The 23,493-nt window shown below is 44.0% G+C and overlaps 1 protein-coding gene across 1 annotated transcript in view; it reads left to right on the forward strand.

Moving 5' to 3' along the window:
• LOC134965657 (indolethylamine N-methyltransferase-like) overlaps positions 1-19,894 on the forward strand; it is a 28,841-nt gene extending 8,947 nt beyond the window's left edge. The window contains exons 2-3 of the mRNA XM_063941989.1: positions 1,428-1,635; positions 19,474-19,894. Of these exons, the coding sequence (XP_063798059.1) occupies positions 1,428-1,635; positions 19,474-19,894 (629 nt within the window). The remainder of the gene's footprint in view (positions 1-1,427; positions 1,636-19,473) is intronic.
• Positions 19,895-23,493: the final 3,599 nt, after the last annotated feature.

Below are 23,493 nucleotides of genomic sequence, written 5' to 3' on the forward strand. Positions count from 1 at the left end.
AAATCTAACTCTCTCTGCAGATGTTATATCTGCTCCCCCTGCAGTGCACATGGTTTTGACCAACTGCTAACAAATTTGCTGCAATGATCAGGTCTGAATTATCCCCAGAGCGCACTTCAAAAAAAGGGGTCTTACAGTAGGGTGGGTCCCGTGGGTGGGTCCCTGGTGGGTGGGTGGGGTCCCTGGCAGTGATGAAACCCCCAAGTCTTACAGTTGGGTGGGAGGAGCCCTGGCAGCCATGACAATCCCAGGTCTTACTCCAGGGTCACAGAATCCCTGGCTCCACTGCACCAGACCCCAAGACATGATGCAGGATCTCCTCACCTATGTGTAGACACCTGCACATGTACAAGCTACTGTAACTCACCATCTGTCCCCCTTGTCAGATGTACTTTCTGGACACACCATCTGGGTTCCCCCTCCGAGCTCAAAGTCAGGTCAGTGGTGGAAGCAGAGCCACCGCGATGCTACCAGAGCAGGATGTGGGACTGTACCATTGCTAGGGAGTACGGAGTAGAAGATAGTTTAAGTAAGAGAAGGAAAATCACATGATGGAAGAGGGCCCTGCTCAAAAAGTTTCCTACCTAGAGTAGAGCTGAGATGGGAAGGGCTGGCAAAACATATGTGCGGCCCAGAAGATACAGGGGATGTTTCCAAATACTGTAGGTTTGGTCATGCATAAAAAAAAATGAATGAGGAACCTATGCATACACTATGGACAGGGGCATTCATCCCCCTCACCAGCTGGCCCAGGTATCTGCCAGTACCCTCGGACAATCCTGGACCCATGTAATGAGTCACTAAATCCATATATGAAGTGCTACAATGCAGCAGCAACACTTTGTTTCCATGCCATGTTCTGTTGTGCTTCACATACAGACTGATTCGCAGACAGATATACTGTACAAGTGTTACATATCATATTACCCAGCACAGTCTCCTGGTATGTGCTAGGTGCATTGCATTGTAATAGACACTAGCAGAGGGAACTGGTAACTCACTCACACCAGGCATCAGTGATATGTAAGTGTGCATGTTTCCTAAGAGTTTACATTATGGTATATTATGACACTTCTGAGGTGTGTAAATGTCTGTGTGTATATGCAGGAAAAGTGGCCTCAGTTACTGGAAATGCTGATCAAAGAAGTACTTACATACCTCATACATTACAGTGAAGCAGCAATAGGTGTGTTGTGAGGAAGCTGCTTACCTGTATCTAGGGATGTGCGGATTCTCACTTGTTTTGGATGACCAATAAGATAAATCTGGATAAATCCGAACTTGAAATAAATTTAGCAAAAAAAAATGTTAATCTTTACCCGCACACCTCTACCTGGAACAGGACATTATAGAATGATGCATAGTAGAGTACTGTAGATGCTACATATTATATTACACTCTGTAATCACTGGGATCTTTTCCTGCAGGTCACATTAAGGGAGACCTTTTGATTGACATCAGTGCTGGATCAGTCATTCATCATCTATATACAGCCAGTGGATATTTCAAACAGATCCTTGTGCTGAAGTGCTCTGAGCAATGTATTATGGAGGTGAACAAATGGATTAACACACGTACCGGAGCGTTTGATTGGTCTCACATAATGGAATATATTAAATGTCTAGAAGGAAACAGGTAAGAAATTGTATTTTCCAAAACATCTATCAAGTGTAACCCCAGTGTCAGTACTCAGTAAACTATTCCAAATGCTTCACACTGGGAGTCATTTATCCTGGGATGAAAAAATAATTTCTGTTGTACAGCTCATGACATGGGGGGTCATTCTGAGGTCAGCGCTAGCTGCCATTGTTCGCTGCATAGCGATCAGTAAAAAAAAAAAAGGCAAATCTGTGCATGCGTATGCACCGCAATGCGCACATGTGTCGTACGGGTACAAACAGCATCTCGGTTTTGCACAGGTTCTAGCGACGATTCCGTTCGCACAGCCGATCGCAAGGAGATTGACAGAAAGTGTGAGTTTCTGGGGTTCAATTGACCGTTTTCTGGGAGTTTTTGGAAAAATGCAGGCGTATCTAGCATTTGCAGGGCGGGTATCCAACGTAAATTCCGGGACCTCCATCGCTACAATTATTGCACAGAATTATTAACTACAGGGCTGGTCTTGTTTTGCCCTAGATTTGTTTGCAGGTGCACTGATGCAAAGGCGATCGCACTCCTGCAAAGTGAAAATACACTCCCCCTTGGGCGGCAACTATGCACTTTCACGGCTGCTAAAAGTAGCTAACGAGCGATCAACTCGGAATGAGGGCTATGGTCTCCTGTTATATATATTTCAACAGACTTAGCTAATATTACTAAACCTATTACTGTTTAAATATTTCCTTTGAAATAAACAACTTGCCCAAATCCATTGATTTTAATCTCATTCATCGCCTAAATCCTTATGGATTCTACTTCTCTTCTCTTCTAAAGGAGAGCAATAGGTAAGAATACAAAAACCTTTATTGAGGGAGATGAAGTTGCTCTTTGCAGAATATAGACATGAATTAATCAAAAGGAGCCTTATAGCACATACCCATTGTGAGTCTGGCTGCAGTATGGGAAACCATTCTGTTGGCTGTTCATGATTGACTTCTTGTGGTCAATGAATGAACATATTATTAAGATAGATTGATTAAAGTGCTGGCATCTACTTTTAAAGGTGGGATGCAGCTAGTGGCGGGCTGGTATGAGGGAAGGGTGCCATCTGAGCTCCTGGGCCACCTGCATCCACACTCTGCTTGCACATAGCCAGCTGTGGGAGGCAGGAAAGAGGTCGTAAGCGATGATGCTCCCTGCCTGGCCGCTCTGCACTATAACACAATAAGAGTAGCTGGCTGGGCAGCTCCGCCTCCCTGAGCTCAACTCTCACTGACAGTCAGTTGTGGCTATGCATGTGCATTGGGCTGCTGTGTGCCACTGCTGGGGAGCTTGCCATCATCAGACAAGAAGAGCTGAGCAGCCACAGGAGACTAGGCAAAAGTATATCATGTAAGTTTGTGCTGCTGAGGTGTGGTGATTGGAGGAACCAGGGAGATTGCTGTGACCTGGGCGGAGTAGAGAGTGTGCTTTGGGGTGGCCATGTAGAGGGTTGATGTGTGGTGGTTGTTGAAGGGGGGAGTGCATTGAAGGGAGATGATGTAAGATGGACAATGTAGGGGGGTGTGCTGTGTGGGGTGGATAGTGCAGGGAAGTTCTGTGATAGCTGGACAGAAAAATGGGGAGCGGTGCTTTGACATGGACATGGAAGGAGGGTGAGTGCTAGGTGGTGTGAATTGGAGAGGCAATGGGGACTGTAAGGTAGTTATTAAAGGTCGGGAGTGCTTAGGATGGACAGTGAAGGCTCCGGTGGGAGTGCTGTGAGGTGGATATTGAGGGGCCAGAGTGCTGTGGGGTGGTTGTTAGAAGGGGCTGGGGAAGGGGGGGGGGGTGCTGTGAAGTGGATAGTAGAGAAAACAGGAGGTAATCATTAAATGGAACCAACATGGATTTGTGAAGGACAGATCATGTCAAACTAACTTACTTGGCTTTCATGAAACCTTGATCAGGGTAAGGAGATGGATGTAATCTTTTTAGACTTTGTCAAAGCTTTCGATACTGTACCACACATGCATCTTATCTATAAGCTACAAGAAATAGGGCTAGGGAGCACAATATGCACTTGGGTTAGTAATTGGTTAGTTAATAGGTAGCAGTGCTTTGTGGTCAATGGATCATTTTCAAATTGGACTAAAGTACTAAGTGGTGTGCCACAAGGTCCTGTACTTGGACCACTTTTGTTCAACATTTTCATCAACGACATAACAGTAGGTCTAGAGAGCATGGTGTCAATTTTCGCAAACGACACCAAATTGTGTAAGGTTATAAATACGGAGGAAGATGCTGAGTCTCTTCAGAATGACTTAGCTAAACTGGAAGCAGGGCGGCAAAATGGAGAATGAAATTAAACACAGACAAGTGTAAGGTAATGCACTGTGGGGGCAAGACCAAAAATAACACCTACAGTACATACTAAATGGGGTAATATTATTGGATTCTGTACTGGAAAAATACTTAGGGGTTCACATAGATAACAAATTAAGCAGCAGTACCCAAAGTAGGAGTGCAGCAAAGAAGGCAAATAATATATTAGCATGCATAAAAAGGGGAATTGATGCAAGGGATGAGAGTATTATACTCCCATTATATAAATCACTAGTGAGGCCACATCTTGAATACTGTGTGCAATTTTGGGCACCATATTACAAAATGGATATCCTGGAGCTAGAAAAGGTTCAGAGGCGGGCAACCAAACTAATCAAGGGCATGGAGACGCTGGAATACGAGGAAAGGCTTGCAAGGCTAGGCATGTTTACATTGGAAAAGAGGAGATTAAGAGGGGACATGATCAATCTCTGCAAATGTATAAGGGGTCAATACACAGAGCTTGGGAGGGACCTGGTTTCTATAAGATCAGCACAGAGGACATGTGGTCACTTGCTTAGGTTAGAGGAGAGGAGTTTCCTCACATTGAGGTGAAAAGGTTTTTTCACAGTAAGGACAACACGTGTTTGGAATTCCCTGCCTGAGAGAGTAGTAACAGCGGACTTAGTCAACACCTTTAAGAATGGGTTAGATAAATTCCTATTGGATAAAGATATTCAGGGTTATGGTGCGTAGGCACGCATTATAGTTAATATAATTAGTCCTAACATAAAATTAACTAGTTCTATAATAGGACTGCATAGGAGACCAGAAATAGGTTGAACTCAATGGACAATTGTCTTTTTTCAACCTTAGTTACTATCTTTGAAAGGGACAGGGGTGACACATCGTAAACAGTGAAGGAGAAAGTTCTGTAAGGAACCAGTAAGGGTGTCTCTGAGATGGACAGTAAGTGCTGTTGTTGGTACAGTGAGTTTAGTGTGTGCTGTGCAGTCAGTGAGTGAACTGTGGGGGAGGGGTCAGTGGGTGAGCTGTAAGGTCAGTGAGTGCAGCAAGGGGCTTAGTGTTATATGGAAGGAACTTACTGAGTCTGAGAGCTATAGAGGGGGTATTAATAGACAGCTTTGGAGGGGGAAATTTAAGATATATGCAGGGAGAACTAAATGAGGCAACTATGGAGGGGACAGTCAGGGTTTTATGTGGCACCCCACCAAAAGAAAGGTCATGTTTGAATAGTCAACAATGCATGTGTCGACATTTCACATGTCAACCATTTCCGTGTGTCGACTAGTTGCCCATGTCGACCATGTCAATGTGAACCAATAGTGGTCGACCTTAACACTGTCGACCAACTGAACGGATACCCCAAAGGAAACCTTTCCCTTTTCATATTCACTGTTGAATTACTAATTTGTACTCATATATTTGTCTTATGTGTTGTTGTGATATACTGTATCCATTTATTAATGTCTACAATTGCAGAGAGTGACCCTCGTACATTGGTGACAATGGACAGTAGTGTTTGTTAAGATTACAACTTCCTGAGAGCTACTTTTTGAATTTTAATGAGACAGCAATTAAATTGATGGGCTCTTACCATAGTAGCAAAGTGACCTACCCTGAGTTGTCAGACTTTCAGGAGGTGGGCAAGGGAAATTCTTGATGAACAAAAGAAGTTGCTTCTCAAGGGGCCCAGAAGCCATTCCCTGATCAGCTACAAAAATTGACAGGGCGAGTAGAGAAACTAAGTACTTGCATGGCAAAAATGTGCAAGGAATTAAACAAATTTGCTACACAAGCCATGGAACCTCGAGAGGATAGACAACAGCCAGAATGAAGGAGAGAGAACACTGACTGGTGGACTCCTCAATGTTCAATTGGGCATTGACCCACTGACAAATTTGTTTCACAGGGGTGCCCAATCTGCCGTCGGTGCAACCGGAGCGGACACATCAAGAGGAATTGCGGTCAAGCCAGATCTTTAAACTCCCCTGCCCCAAAGATGGAGGATAATCCTAGGGGGAACCAGCTAGAATAGACATAACACCAGAAGTGTGGTGGCAACAGTATGTGGGAAAGTGTCCAATTATAAATATCTTATTGAATAGCATAGAAATACCAGCCATGCTTGATACTGTTTCCCAGGTCACCACTATACAGTTAAAGACTTACCTGAAGTATTTGGGAGCGAAACCGGTTCACCATTCACCGCCAACATGGTTACAGTTAATCGCCAGTTATGGAATGGGAATATCCTGCCATGGATACTGGGAAACTGATATTCAAATTGGCAATGTTCAGCTGCCTAAGCAAGGATGTATTGTTGCTAATGTAGATGATGCCAATGCTACCCCTGTTATAATATACTAACCCTTTATGCCTGAGATACAATAGCGGTATCAGGTAAAAGAAGACACAGTGACAAAGAGTTCTGGAATAATAAAACTCATTTATTGTTTTTGGATGAGCAAACTTTACTGCATTGTTGTAATGTAATTCTGTTCTAATAACATATTGCTATTGCGAGTTCTTTATGTTGTGTTATGTTTGTGTAACAAAATCTTCCAAAAACTCCTTATTGTGGAAACCATCTTTGCCCCTCTGGAAAGAGTGGGGTCTTAAAGAGACCTGTAGAATCAAGAAGAGACAAGGTACTTCTATAGTTACTGCGTACTTACCTGCAACTTATAAAAGCATAATTACCTTCCAACACCTAACTCCGGTACCTACCCGAGTGTAACAGATAAGCAGGTAAGGGCTGGTAGGAAAGCAGGTGCCAATTGGTTGCATTTGCCACCCCCCAGGCTTAAAGTTGCCAGCCAGCCCCTGGATGTAACATTCTGCACTAGTGGTAACCAGTATATGAGGAAAAGATATACAGTAATCTGTACAGAACTGACAGTAAATGTCTGTTTCCCTATTTTGTATTTAGTAACATCATAAATACTTTCCGTGTGGTGCCCCAAATAATGTGTCTAAAGCATGTGGCAACAAAGAAAGTATTCTTAAGGCTCCTCTGACTCCGAAGCATAAGATGATCCCAGAAGTGCCTCTTCATGTGCAGCAAATCTCTGTTACAGCCTCTAAGCCATAAGAGCCACCACAGATTCCACTGTGCCTGTATAATGAGTCCTCCCATGGCCTGAGTCAGTAGTGCATCACGCAGATGGGTCTCAGGCATAACGTGTGGCTTCAAAGTATTGGAAAGGCATTCCACTTCCAGCCTAGACCAACATCTTCTGACCTCACCATAGGAACCTTCTTCATCCTGAAGCATGCCAACGCTCAGTCTTGTCAGTACTGTAGACTATATAGAAATCTCTCAGGTACTATTATCATATATATAATTTATTGAGGCACACTGTTTGTTGCAATCTACTGTAAATGCTGACACCTCCTATAATTTCCTGTTTTCTATTTTGAGCAGTTACAGATGTAGCCACACTCATTGTGGCTGCACCTAGTTATGGTTGCGACCTAGTTGCTGCGATGCGCACACACATCTGCATGTGTATGTATATTCCCGCATGTGATGCATATGCATTGCATGGACTTAGTCTTGGGTGTGAATAGGCGTAGCCAGGCATGGCTAGTCATTGCTGTGATGTGTTTTCATGTATGTACATATTGCAGCAGTGATGAACGTGGTTATATCTGTAAATCTCCTAATCCAATGGCTCTCAAACTTTTTGAATCACGCCGTCTTACAGTACCAGAAATCTTTTCATGGCACCCATAGGCTAAAAGTTTCTTTATAGAGTTATTAAGAAATAAATATTAAATTAAGTAAATTGTCTTTTTATGTTATCCTTAGGTTCAATTGTGTGGTGAGCGGCAAGATCTGCTTCTGTTTGTCCACATATATTATGATTAGCAGCCACCAGCACTGGTTTTTGCCTATTACATTGACCATAAATAATTTGAATTAGTCCTTGACCATAAATCCAAGACTCCGCTGCAAGTTCCCTGAGGCACACCAGGGAGCCACAGTTTAAGAACCACTGTCATAATTGTAGAAACATCTCAAAGGATGAAATGTTCCTGACTTTACTATAGTTGTAATGTTTCTGATAATAATAACAAGTGTAATACCTGCCCGGTGCTAATGCTTCATATTTAACTGATGCAATCTCTATTGCCATTTGTCTGACCTGGCCAGAGTCAGACTGGCCCACAGGGGTACAAGAAAACCCCCCAATGAGCCCCATTGCCTGTTGGCCCACCTCCTCCTCTAGGGATCATGTTCCAGACTGTGCACTTGAATTTTGTCATAGGCACAGAGGTGCAGCACACTGAGCCAGCACGTGGGGGTAGGAGACACTATGACACAGAAGTTTAATCAAATTCTCTATGGTATAATACCAACAGCTGAAAAATGAATTTGTAGACTGCAATAATCATCTGATTATTATATACTCACTCATTGAAGTTGTTACTGAAATACAGTGCGTTTACAGCCCATTATATATCATCAAAAGCAGGGATAAGTTTGGGATCCTGACGGTCACCAGATTACCGGTGAGGGGGCGCAATGTAGCCCCTTGTGCTCGCCATATAGTGGGCTCAGTTGCTACTGCACTCGCCACAGGTTCTGTTCCCTCTCTCTCTATAGGTGTCGTGTCATGAGTGGGAATAGTTCCTGTTAGCATGCCGGCTGTCGGGCTGTTCAGCGCTTGGGATTCTGACATTGATATAGTGACCGGCGTTCTCTCATGACCACATCCCAATAGCAGCTATATTAATACACAAGTCTAATGAAGTTCTCTAAGGTATAATAATGATAGCTGTAATTGGAATGTATAGACTGCAATAATTAAAAACAGCTGACTAGTATATACTCATTCAATAAAGTTGTTACTGAAATAAAGTGAGCTTATACAGTAGTATACTAAATATCATCAAATAGCAGCTACATAACTGACTGTGACTATAGAAACTCCCAATAAAAGCCACCTTATAGCCTATAATGATATCAGACATTGAGCGATACACTGAGTGATAATAGAACACTTCAGATAGAGTTTGTGTATGAATCTGTCACACCAGAACCAATTGCAGCAATTGTTACCCCTTATGCAAACTGAAGAACATTAATAGGCAGGCCCAGCGCTTACCGCTCAGCAAAGGGATGCAGAGCAGGTAGGCGCCAGGCAGTGGAGGCTCTCTCCCTGCTCTGCATCCCTGTGCTGAGTTACCCTGCTGCTGCCAGCTGCCGCTGCGCCTGTCACACTACTGACACAGGAAGTGGTGTCGGCAGCTTGAAGAGTCCGTCCTCCCTCTCCCTGTCAAACTTTGAAGCAGTAGTGTTGTTGATGAGAAAGGCGTAGAGCTAAGTCAGATGGGTGGGCTGAGGCACACGGAGCAGAGAGGCGGAGCTATACAATCCAGGCTGCTGTGAGTGAACTGTAAAGAGGGAGAGGATACTGCTCCAGATCAGGCCAGACAGACCTCGGCGTTGAGTGAGTGAGTGAGTGTGTGTGTGTGTGTGTGTGTGTGTGTGTGTGTGTGTGTGTGTGTGTGTGTGTGTGTTTGTTGGGGGGATTATGTGTACAATTGCCACTACTATTGGGGGTATTATGTATAACTATTACTATGGGAACTATATGTCTAATTGGTGCTATTACTGGGGGCACTGTGTATAAGCAGCACAACTACTGGGGGCACTGTGTATAAGTGGCACTACTCCTGGGGGCACTTTGCTTGTAATCGGTGATACTACTGGAGGCACTACTACTGGGGGCGCTATGCGCTATGCTAAGCTAAAATACACTCCCCCATAGGCGTGGACTAGTTGATCGCAGCAGTAGCAAAAAGTTGCAGGTTGCGATCAACTCGGAATTACCACCAATGCGTGTAAACGGCGCTACTACTGACAGCACTATACATGTAATCGGCACTCCTACTAGGGGCAATATGCATGTCAGTGGAGCTACTAATGTTGGCATTATGCATTACAGCGGTACTCCACCTGGGGGCTTTGTGCATATAAGCAGCGATACTACTGGGTATACTATGCGTGTAATTGGCGCTACTACTGGGGGCACTATGCATGTAATCGGCGCTACTACTGGGGGCACTATGCATGTAATTGGCGCTACTATTGGGGGCACTATGCGTGTCAGCAACGCTACTACTGGGGGCACTATGCATGTAATTGGCGCTACTATTGGGGGCACTATGCGTGTAAGCAACGCTACTACTGGGGGCACTATGCATGTAATTGGCGCTACTATTGGGGCACTATGCGTGTAAGAAACGCTACTACTGGGGGCACTAGGCGTATAAGCAGCGCTACTACTGGAGGCACTATATGAGTAATCGGCGCTACTACTGGGGGCACTATGCGTGTAAGCAAGGCTACTACTGGGGGCACTATGCATTTAAGTGGCACTACTGCATGCGGTGTAATGTGAATAATATTGTCCTACTGTGTAAAAGTAATTTGAAATGGGGGTACTATTGTGTAGCCACGCCCCTTTTTGTGAGACCACACACCCTTTTTTGCTGCGTGCCGTCCCTCTGTAAAGTATGGGAGGGCACAAATTTATAGTTTGCAGGGGGGTGCCGAACACCCTAGCACCGGTCCTGCTAATAGGCATATGGCCTTAGTGGATTATAAGAGCAACAAGATAATATGTGAAAGATAATAGCCGCTGTGTTCGCATAGAATTGATTTAAAAACCCAAAACAGAAAACATTTAATTTTGGATAATTTTATATTTATACACACTTTCAGGGGTGTATCTAGGGGTCCGAGCGCCCTTGGCAAAGTAAGAAAATGGTGTCCTCCCCCCAGGATTGATGTTTGGAAGGCCGAAAAAGGCGTGTGGCCACACTACAGTACCCCCAATTCAAATTGCAAAACACAGTAGTACCCCTCACTCACATTACACCACACCACACAGTAGCATCCATTCAGTGCCGTAAAAACTATACATTTGGGTGCCCAGTCCCTGTGCAAGAAAGAGAGTTGGTAGCCCCCCCCCCCCTTCCCTTTTGTAGCAGGTATAGAAACAGAGAGAGCAAGCACTACCGGCATGTGCCAAAAATAAAGGGGCGTGGGGGAAGGGGAGTGAAAAACAATATAGTACCAATCCACATTACACTGCACAGTGTTACCACTTGTACACATTACACCTAATCACACAGTAAGGACATTACCGTCTGCCTGCAAGAGACACTAACCCCCCCTGCAGCTGGCCACCTGCCCGCGACCTTGAGAGACAACACTAACTCCATCCCCCTGCGGATGCCCACCCACACAAAATACTAAATTCCCCCTCGGCTACCCGAAAGGGACACTCCCATCTGCCCACAAGAAACATTAACTCCCACCTGCGGCTGCCCACAAGAGACACCCTTCCCCCACAATAGACACACTGGGGTGGCCAATAGGTGTCACTCACGGATCTCCTGCTGTAGCAGGGACTTCACTTGAGCGACCAGCAGGTACAGCGCGTTGGAATGGTTACTGTCTCGCGGGATCCCCCTTCACTGTCCCACGAGACTAACTGTGATTGGAGGAGGTCCTCAGCGGTAGCTGCTACTGAACAGCGGATCCGCCGGAGGGAGAATCCTCAAATAGACAACGGACAGTGTTGGGGCCCCGGGACTGCCGCCACTGCCTTAATTCGGCCATGCCCATATGCAGTACCTGTGTAGCACAGCAGATAGCAGCCACTGGAACTTGAGCCGGAGTCCAGCACAGCGCCCGCACTACAATGAGCAATGGAAACTCTAAATAAACTGCAGTTCCCAGCAGTCATTGCTGCCAGGAGGTCATGGCAGCAAGGGCTGCTGGGAACAGTAGCTTTAATCGAGTTTCTTCACTGTAGTGCGGCCACGGCGTCGGACACCGACTCAAGTTCCAGTGGCTGCTATCTGCTGTGCTACATAGGTACTGCCTCTACTAATTGATTCTCCACCCTGGCTGCGGGTGGCACCACCGGACGGCATCCCTACTCTGCCGGCGGCCCTGGCGAGTGCCATCCTGGCCAAGGCATAGATATGTCCACTGCACACTTTTACTCTTCTTTATCACTATCCTTTATTTTATATTTCCATGTTTTAGCAATGAAATAATGAGATATTTTAGTGCATACCAATAAAGTGATAAACCCTTAATAGAAATTGTTTGATTCCCGGTGCACCCTGGTAAACTACTTACTCTCTTCTTCTGTTACATCTCTCATGTATTTACCTTGGTTCTGATTTATGCTTTCAACTATAACCAAATCTCATTTCTTTAAATATTATTCAGAAAGCTATCCTTTGTGCCTAAAGGTATTGTTATCATTGGCTGAATCCCACCATGGTTAGTAATGTGGAAACATCTAGAGCAGAGGTTCCTAAATGCGGTCCTCAAGACTTAAATGTATCCATGCTTAGCCACAGGTGACTTAATTAGCACCCCAGTCAATTTGATTTAACCATCTGTGCTGTGCCATGGCTATACCTAACTCCTAGACTGTTGGTTTGCCTTAAGGATCACATTTGGGAACCTCTGATCTAGGGTAAATAATTTGTAAGACACGTAAATATCCAATAATAAAATAACTCAGCTAGACATTTCACACCCAATCCTATAAGGCATATTCTCAAAACGATTTCATGTAAATAAATGTAATAACTCACTTTCTGGTAAGGGCTAATATAGCATCAGTTGTCTTGTCAGATCCTTCTTCTTTCTCCATGATAATAGTCGCCCTACTTGGTGACTTGATAGCTCTATACTTTTGAAATGTCCTTTGCAACTAATAGTTCTTGCACAACCATTTATTGTACATGATGCACAGTAGAGAGTCAACTAGTAATATAAAATGGAATCTGCTCAAGCAATTTAGTAATACTTTTCAGTGCATGAAAGTGAGGGGTTATTCTAAACAAGAAAAGAAAATGTTTCCCCAAGCATACCAAGATGAATCAGCAAAAATTTGAAGGATATTAGAACATTCAGTGATTATAAAGATATAGGCCCTCATTCCGAGTCGTTCGCTCGGTAATTTTCATCGCATCGCAGTGAAATTCCGCTTAGTACGCATGCGCAATATTCGCACTGCGACTGCGCCAAGTAATTTTACAATGAAGATAGTATTTTTACTCACGGCTTTTTCTTCGCTCCGGCGAACGTAGTGTGATTGACAGGAAATGGGTGTTACTGGGCGGAAACACGGCGTTTTAGGGGCGTGTGGATAAAAACGCTACCGTTTCCGGAAAAAACGCAGGAGTGGCCGGAGAAACGGGGGAGTGTCTGGGCGAACGCTGGGTGTGTTTATGACGTCAAACCAGGAACGACAAGCACTGAACTGATCGCAGATGCCGAGTAAGTCTGAAGCTACTCTGAAACTGCTAAGTAGTTTGAAATCGCAATATTGCGAATACATCGGTCGCAATTTTAAGAAGCTAAGATACACTCCCAGTAGGCGTAGGCTTAGCGTGAGCAACTCTGCTAAATTCGCCTTGCGAGCGATCAACTCGGAATGAGGGCCATAGTTAAGCCACCAGGCCTCGGCAAGACTTCTCTGTAATATTCAAGTCGTATTGCTGATAATTCTTGGTGTGCTGGGGGAAATTTCTTTTTTATTCTTTTTCTTGATTAGAAAGTAAAATAGGCAGAACAATATACCATCCTCTATGTCACAGATCTTGGATGGAAACATGGACTTTCCTGTAGTAGGAATTGGCTTTACCCAGTGCAGGGGCACGGAGACTAATATGCTGGAGGTGTTCAATATGCTGTTCCCAGCACACAGGTTGCAGTCCTCTGCCTGGGTTCCTAGGGCAGGTGCTGGAATACACTGGAAAATGTAGAGTACACTTGGACCTGATTGAAACTGGCCTCTCAGGACACCAGACCGGGACCAGAATGGGTAAAACCCAGGCTAGAACCGGATTAACTTGATGCTGGGTATTGCTGGGTATAGTGGTGTAATGGATTAAATAAATCTAAACTAGGATCAGAATTGCTGAGAAAGTCTAAGTTCTGCAAGTCTGAACTGAACTGGGAACTGAGTAACAGACAGGAACTGGAATAGCTTGTATTAATGTGCAGGGAAATACTGGAGTAATCAGATAAAGAGAAATATGAACACAGTACTGAGCTGATAAAGTCCTCTAGTGTGATCTTACTGTAACTGGGACTTGTACACATGTTAGATTACTTGCTTACATCTAGTCGCACTGCATGTTAAACAGCCCTTCTAGTCATGCCATGGCATTACTCGTAGCACCAAATTTCTTTATGTGTAACTTTTCCATTCAAATGCATCTTATTTAAAACAATGTGAACATGCTGCACAAACAGCTTATGCTGAACAAAATGATATGCAGCATGCCTATATTCTGTGTGTGACTGCGGCTGCTTCTGCACATGAAATGCTACATTACAGTGTTTTCCTAGTAAAAACTGTAACATATCATTTTGTATGGAGATACAGCCACACATACACATATCATTCTAATCGGCAGTGTCTGCGTATACATCATATTCAAATTGTGATGCAAATAAGATGCATTTCAGCAAAAAACATATCTGTAGTTATGGTACATGGAATCAGCAGACAGAATCATGCTGGAGATGATTACAGCAGGCTGAGAATGAAGCTCACAAGGAAACTAGCAATCAGTGCAGATGGTGGTCAGATCGCAGAAGGCAAATGAGGTCAGTGGCGGATCTTGCCACTGGCAAGCAGGACTTTTGCCCGGGGCGCCGCCTTCTGGAGGGCGCCGGCGCCATCCGGAGGGCGCTGCACCATGGCAAGATCCGCCACTGTGCAGAGTGCCCCCCAGCAGTGCCCCCGGGCTGTGCCTCCACCCGCTGTGAGAAGGGAACCAGACGCTAAGCGTCTAGTTTCCCTTCGTGGCGCTGGTCCCCCCCGCTGTGAAGGGAATCAGACGCTAAGTGTCTAGTTTCCCTTCATGGAGAGGACCTTTGCTGTGTGGTGCGCGATGACGTCATCGTGCACCGCACAGCATTGTAGCACAGACGCTAGGGGTCATAATTGACCTCTAGTGCCTATGCTGTGCTATGGGGGAGACGTCATGACTGACGTCTCTCCCATAGATCCGAGGAGAAGAGCGGCGCCGGGGGTAGGTCTGCAGGTCTGGAATCAGGAGCAGGGTATAGTAAGTATACTTTGTTTGTTTTTTATTTCCTTTCAGCGGCGCTACAAATGGGGGCGTGACTGACCACGCCTCCACATTAAGCCACGTCCCTAACTTTTGCCCGGGGAGCCACAAGGGCAAGTACCGGCCCTGATTGAGGTGATAGCTGTATGAACACTCTGGAAGCACTTGATATACTGTACTTGTAACAAATTTCAACAGCACAGATCCTTGCTGTCAGGTGCCGGGGGTTTTCCTCCGGAGTCGGGGTCCGTGGCTTACCCGTTTGGATGCTGGTGGTACTGCGCGGCCTTGGCGAGGCACAATGGTGCTGGCAGTGGTGATGGTGTGGCTGCCGGAGTATGGGAGATGGGTGAAGTGCTGGGTAAGAGGGAGCATGATCCTGTGTGTCTGAATCACTGGGAGCCACCATGTTGGAGACCAAGGTTCTCTGTGTCCAATCGCTGAGCTCTGTGGAATGCTCAGTTTAATGGGAGGCAGCATCCTCTTAAAAAAGGGATCAGCCCACTCTTGCATGCTGACAGCAGAAGCTCCAGCTATGAGCTCCCTCAGGTGTCCCCTGTGGTTTCACATGATCCAAAGGGTCTCCAACTCCACTGAGCAAGCCTGTCTGTCACCTTCCACTGCACCTCTGCTGGCGACTCTCTGTTACGCAGTCTGCAGCTGTCCACCCTCTACCTTCAACAGTAACATTTTGTGTTATTTAGTCATGCCTCTGCAGCATTCATTCTTCAACAGTTACATTCAGTGTTCTTTAGTCACGCCATCGCAGCATTCATTTTTCAACAGTTACATTCAGTGTTCCTCAGTCATGCCAGCATTCATTCTCCAACAGTAATACTCAGTGTTCTTCAATCATGCCTCATTGGCATTCAGTCTTCAGCAGTAGTTTTATGAGTACTTCAGCGTTGTCTCTCAGTGAACATTCTTATAGCTCCTTCCAGAGTATCATAGCCTAGCTCTAAGTTTTGTTCTTCAGTTACTCATCCTAGAACCTCGAGTTATATGAAAAGGAATTACATCCGGACTCCCCAGTTCTTCCCTGCTTCCACAGCCACTCCTCAAGCGAACGCCCAGCCTTCAGATTCTCAACGTCAGCCCACTGTGATACTTGCAGAGTGAAACCCAGCAATTAAGGAAGACACAGGAATCTAGGAAGACTGTAGTAAACTGCAGATCTGAATCCAGATAAAGAGCAATGCAAACAGAAGCCAGGGATTAGCAGAGTAATTTAGGGACGCAAAAGTTTGCTCTGGCCATTAGCGGGAGTCCTCACAGGGAATATGTAGAAACTGCAAAGCCCTTATTGGCTACTAGGATCAGCTGAGACAGGAACACTCCAACTGGAGGAAAGCAGTCAGCTGACAAGCTCCCAGATGGCAATGTCAGTACATCAGGTTCTCAGACCGGGCAAGCAGGAATCCTGACCTGTAGGACAGGTGGCATAGGTAAGTCACACAATAATTTTCCAGAGTGTGACTCTATTACTGAATAGAAACAGTATAAAAACATATTTCAATGTGTCTTCAATCTACACTGTATCTCTGTAGCTGATTCCTTTCCCACATCAAGATTTTCCAATTCGGTTATGCTTAATAACTCATTCTCACAATAGAGGAGATCCCTAAGGTCAGTCTAGATGGAGTTACAACAATCCTCATACACAGTGACCTTTCAGGCATTCATTTGGCAAATATATTTAACATCTTTCTTGATGTAGCTCAGTATGACAACCCACATTCTCAGTATCCTCAGAATACAGTTCATTAAGCACTATGGAAATGCATATACCATGTGACACTTTTTTTCCGTCCTCTGTAGAGACATAAAAGGCAACTTTTCTGATAGGAAGACACTACTAATCTTGTGGTTCATAACATACCTCAGCTGTCAAATGAGATATTGTTACTCCATTAATTTGGGCAGTGGGTTGAGGGTTTGATTGCCACAATGGCCCTTTGTGCGAGTTTGTATGTTCTCCCCGAACTTGCATTAGCTTCTTCTGGGTGCTCCAGTTTCCTCCCACACCCCAAAAAATATATTAGGTGGTTAATTGGCTTCCAACCAAAATGAACCCTAGTGTGTGTGTGTGTGTGTGTGTGTGTGTGTGTGTGTGTATGTGTGTGTGTGTGTGTGTGTGTGTGTGTGTGTGTGTGTGCGTGCGTGCACACGTGTCCATGGTCAGACGAGATTGCCTAAGTGTTCTTTTCTGTCATCACATTCTATGTTTCTACAGTATATTTCTTTAAAATAATGCTGATATTGTAGTTATGTAATTTCAGCAGGTAAGGTAAATAAAACTTGTTATTTTACAATGTATTTTATTATATTCTCGTCATTTCTCCATTCACTATGACAGTATCCAAAAATTATATTCTTCCTCAATCAAATCTATAAATGAAAACTTAAATAAATAGGTTCTATGCATTTCCTGAGTAGAAATTAGGCAGAATTAGCAATTCCCCAATATGTGGGAAAGGCCGCCTGATGCTGTTATGGTTCCCTCATAATGGGAGCCAATCATGAGACTGCCTGTCAGGATCTCAGCGATCACAGTGCCGATGAAGGAATCCCAACAGGTGGTGAAATGTCGTCACTGGAATGCAGGCACAACAGGCTTTTCTCCCTCTGTAGGTGTCCACGACACCCGTAGAAGTAGAATAAAATCTGTGGTGAGCACAGCAAGCCACCATGTCCGCAGAGTGGCGAGCACAGCAATCCTGCAATTGGCTGTCTAGCACTCGCTTTGCATTTTATAACACTGAGGAAGCCACTGACACCAAATTTGGAGGCGGGGAAATGCATTTGTTACAGGACAGGACACTATTCCAACTATTGCAGCATTTATATGCCAGCCAATTTCTTCACTGCCATACCCCAGTGCTAAGGGGACAAAAGCAGGAGTCCATTCACCATCGTGTGATCCCGGGTAGAAAGCTGCTTGCTGTACAGCCACGGGGAGAGGTACAGTATTAAATTGAGTGCATTGCATGGTGTATCCTAAATGTTTGCTGGACCTGATTATAGCCTTTATGCTGCTGGATCTTATTATATCCTGTATGCTGCGTTACATGAGTGCACCTAAATGAATCACTAACTGGTTTTAAAGTGTTAATATCTTGACGAAAGCTGCATGCCATACAGACTGTGCTTCACTAATCCATTATTAAGCATGGATTCAAAGTCAGAATTATCTTGAGCGGAGGCCTCATTGGGACTGAGAGTTAATTAAACATCTTGTTGGAGCCACAGGATCTAATAAGAACTGTTTGTGGAGAAATCTTGGGTTATATATGCTGCCAAGGTTTAGGGACTCACTTGGTTCAATACTGTGTTAATATTGTGCTTATATTTTTTTATGTGTAATTTTATGATACTGGCCGGTATCTGTGTGTTGTATATCTTTTAATTATTGATACAATTGTCATGAAATTTAGAAGTGCAGTCTCATTATTTTTGTATTGTTTTTGTATTTTTGTATTGTTCTTGGTGTGTGGTTAAGGTTAATTGGTGATGTGAGAAGGGGAGTTAATGAGTGCTGTGGGTGAATTGATTAATAAGTGCTAGATGACAGGGTTAGTGGGTGTGGAGCATGAAAGGATAAACAGGTGCTGGGAGTGGTGTGGGGTGATTTTTGCTGTGAGGGGGGTTAATGAGTGCTTGAAGTAAAATGACTAATATATGCTGGGAAGGTGTGGGGTAGGAGGTAATTTTTGCTGTGAGGGGCTTAATGAGTTCTCTGGGTGAATTGGGTAGGTGTTGGGTAGCGGGAGGATAGGGGGTGCTGACAGTGTGGACAAATGTGTTAATGGGTGCTGTGGGGGTTGATAAACGGATGTGCATATGAAAAATGACTCCGCCCCCATTGTCATAGACCAAGTGTGACTTTATCTAAATCGACTGAAGGATTATATTGGGGAAATAGGGAAGTAATGTAAATCTTGCCTGGGGTGTCAATAATTATCAGCCCACATGCCGCTAAATTCTTCCACTGACCCAAAAGTGCCAAAAATGTGTTTAGATCCAAATGGTAAAAAGAAAATCTCATACTCTGATCTTTTTCAGTCTTATACTCTGCTTTATAATTGATTCTATATGGGTTTTATGCAGAGAATAAGTCTGAGGAATAAAGGAATACAGATGGAAGGAGCTGAGTATTCTGGATAGAGATATCTAATTGCCACCTGTTTCCTACCACTGCCATCTAAAATGCACCTGGAAGAAGAAAGGGGTGTCTGATTGAAAGTGTGGAATAATGTCCAATCTCTGCCAATTTTGAGGAACCCTTCTAGAAAACAAACAATGCCTTCCTAAATTAGACCTTCCCACCCATTGGATCTCCATATAAAACTATATCCTATTTCTCATGTGGTGGCATGGCTAGTCCTAGATCCCAGTGAAATTTATTTTGTTTGTATATTTCAGTGACCAGTGTCAGGACAAAGACATGACATTGAAGACGGCAATAACAAAGATCATGAAATGTGACACTGACAAAGAGAATCTCACAGACCCGGAGGTGCTCCCACCAGCAGACTGTGTCATCAGTGCATGGATGTTAGATACCATCAGCAAAGACCAAGATGATTATATAAATAATTTCAGAAAAATTGTAAAGCTACTAAAACTAGAAGGACACCTGGTATTGTTTGGGCTTTTAAATACAACTTATGTGTTGGTTGGGCCGGACAATGTACATATGTGCAAATATGATGAGAACTTTGCAAGAAAAGTTCTCACTGATGAAGGGTTTATTATTGATCACTGTGCAGTCCAGAAAAGAACATCAGTGAGTGACCTTTCTGACTATGAGGCAGTTATATTTATCACAGCTCACAAAGAGTAATAAAGGCCTGATTCTGAGTCACATGCTGTATCAGGTGCAGTTGAGCATTTTCTTTGTACTGCGCATGTGTCTAAATCGCACTGTGCATACATCCTGATTGTGTTTGTACAGAGGTGAAGTAGCTTTGACATTCTCATGTAGAAGTGTATTGAGAATGCACTGGGTTTTTCCAGGTGTGGTTTCAGAGAGGAGCGGCCAGTATACAGGTTCCATATGGGCCAGGAGCGTATCTAGTGAGGACGGGACCCATGTGCAGTCTCTGGGTGTGGGCCCCCTTCTCGTACCACGTAGCAGCGCTGTTAGTTCTCTGTCTGAGCACTAGATACTCTGGAACAGTGCCAGAGTCTACAGCGCATGCGCAAGTCTCCAAAAAAATGGCACGGCGGCCATTTTTTAGGAGATCTGCACATGCGCTGTAGACTCTGGCACTGTACCAGAGTCTCTAGTACTCAGACAGAGCACTAACTTTGCTGGTGCAGCTGCCAGCTATGGGTCTCAAACCCAAACACCAGAAACGTTAGTACAGATGGAGCCACAATCATATTGGCTTCTCTGCTGTGCCTAGGCACACCATGGTTTATTAGCATAAGCCCTTCATCTATTGTTCTCAGCTGCAATACAATACAGAGAGAACAATACATCAGGGGATTAAGTCATCAGAGCAGGAGATTAAGTCCAACTGCCCTGGCTCAATTAATCCTTTTAAAGGCCAAGATGAAGATGGCTCCATCTGTATATAGAAGAAATGGGTGCAATGTGTGCGGTGTGGGCCCCCTCTGGACCCAGGGGCCCGTGTGCGCCACACACACTGCTCCCATTATAGATACGCCACTGGTACGGTCTCCCTCCTCTCTGGCAGTGCATAGTTTACTCTACATGCGCAGGTCTCTGGGAACATGGCACCTGTGCCTTCTTCCTATGGACATCTCCACTGAACGTGCATAAGGATAATGGCCATGGTGGACACTTTCACTGTGATTTATGCAGCTCTGCAGCCAGCGCTGGGCCAATGGAGTGGTAAGTATAATTATATGGGTGCAGATTGTGCGGTGTGTGGGCTTGAAAACAGGGACATGGCTTATGATCACATCATTCCCGTGAAGCTATGCCCCCACTTTGCCATGTCCATGTTGCTTTTTTGGGCGCAGGAGTCACTAATTCACCATGGAGAATGTTGGGTGGTATGTATGAGAGTGTCATGGAAGTGTTGCAGGCACATTACTAAAGTAGCTGTATACACAGGCATTTAGTCGCTCACATTGGAGGTCACACTCCGATGGAAACACTGCAAAGAGCATGCTGCTGTGGTGTCTATGGTGTGACTGAGGGTGATGTGTAATGACGTACTGAGCGGTGTTACAGTGTCTACAGATGCTGGAGGTCAGCGTCTCGGTCCTGGCACAGTCAGACGCATCTTGTACACCAGGGGAAGGGCTATTACCCGCATTATCATATAGTCACAGACACAACACAGAAGTGGCCGCAGCGTGTGACTCAGATCAGCCCCTACTGTAAGTCTGAGATGCAAATAGACATAAATACACCAGATCTTCCTGACAATTTGCAAATGATAAATCCTAATAATAAATAATCACATATATTACTGTACATTTACATTGCGTTAATCAACAGATAAAGTAATTAATATTTTTTTGCAGTTTACTGTTTGATTAAAAAGTCTGAGATTCATGTGTGATCTGTGAGTGGTACTGTCACCCGGGAAACATTCGATATCCCGGCTGTCAGGATCCTGGCACTCAGCATACCGGCGCTGGGATCCCAGTCTGCCAAGATACCGACAACTGTTCTCCCTCATGGGCTGTCCATGACACCCCTAAAGGGAGAATAAATAGCATGGTGTGTGTAGCGCAACACCGTGACCACAGAATGGCAAGCACAGAGAGCCTGTAAGGGGCTCTTTTGCACTCACCTCATTTCCTGCATTCCGGCAGTTGGAATCCCGGCACTGGTATCCCGACAGCTGGGTTATCATAGTAGACCACCTGCCACCCACCAGGGATCATTGCTATCATTCGCTCAGCAGACTCGTAGTTACTACAACAACTCACATATAATTTTATTATCACCTGATATCTGACATAGAGACAAAGAATTAATGAGGATTAATGTCACAGAGAAAAAGAGACTTTGTGATTTACTGTAATGTAACCTTAAAACATTTTCAATTGAAATATGTTGTCAAAATACTGTAGAACTTTAATCCATCTAAGTAACTCCTCGGTTCTTCCAGCCAACATACATTTACAGCAAGACTTTCTTTTTCCACAATTTTTTTTAAAATTATTAAAAGGTGTAATATACAATGATACATGGTATTGATCATTTCAATGTTTACAGCCAATGATAACATACAAAAGATATGTAACCAATAGTAGAGACATTTGAAACACTACGCGTAATAAAATATTAGAAAACATTTCAATATGTGTGACATGGTAATGTGTGAAAAATCAATCAAATCACCAAGTATCTGAATACCTAGTGGAGTAGAAAAGAGGATAAATAGTAACTTATAACATAAGGGAGATAGGAAAAAAGAGTATAAATGTGAGGGCAGGATTAAAATGAAGAAAGATAGGGGAACTCATCATTGTAGCATTAGGACGCAGGAGGTACAACCTCAGTCATATGGCTTTTATAAGTGGGAGATTCTTTAAATCTAAGCCACTCAAACCATGTAGCCGTAAAGAGAGAAGTGGATGATGGTGGGTCTATAGAAAGTTCTTCAATTGCTTTATAAAAGTCAAACCAGCAGGATATTGGGGGTTGTTGAGCAGATCTCCAAAAACACAGTATAGTGGTCCTACCAATGTTCACCAGATGTTGTAATATTGATCTCTTATAATGAGAAAGAAAGATCTCCATCAAGTCTTAATATGCCCACCTTGTTCCATGTAAGTAATAAGGAATGAGTAAGGGCATTTGGAGGAAGCTCAGGATAGTGTAAGAGGTGCATAGGCAAGGAAGGGCCTGGGCTAAACATTGGTAAATTCTTAAACAATGCATTGTTAACTCTAAAGTTATATGCCTAATTTGAGGAATTTTTCTCTGCCATAGGACAACATGAGGAATTAAGCCAGCTGAGAACCCCACAAAAAGTGACTTTTGTTTTGTCGGAGGGGATTTTGACATTTCAACAACCCTAGCTTAGTGAACTGCATGATAATAACTACTAAAATGGGGTAGTTGAAGACCTCCCTCTGTACGATTCCCAATCAGAATGGACTGTGGTAGCCTATGACCGCCCATACCCAAGACAAAATGACCTACCATAGCTTGGAGATCTCTAAAAAAAATATTTGGGTATTAAAATGGATAGTGCCTGTAGGAGATAAAAGATTTTAGGTAAAATGTTAATTTTTATTGTATTGATTCTACTCCACCATGATAAGTTAAGGGATGACCACTTATTAAGATCCATTTTAATTTTATGCAGTACGGGTAGGAGAATAAGTGTATATAAATCTGAGGTATTATGAGAAATTATCTTCTAAATATTTCAAATGTGAAGGATGCCACAGAAATGGGAACGAGCCACGGAGACCCTCAATCATTCGCTGTGATGTATTAATATTCAG

The sequence above is a fragment of the Pseudophryne corroboree genome, chromosome 10 (assembly GCF_028390025.1).
Source record: "Pseudophryne corroboree isolate aPseCor3 chromosome 10, aPseCor3.hap2, whole genome shotgun sequence".
Lineage (NCBI taxonomy): Eukaryota > Metazoa > Chordata > Amphibia > Anura > Myobatrachidae > Pseudophryne > Pseudophryne corroboree.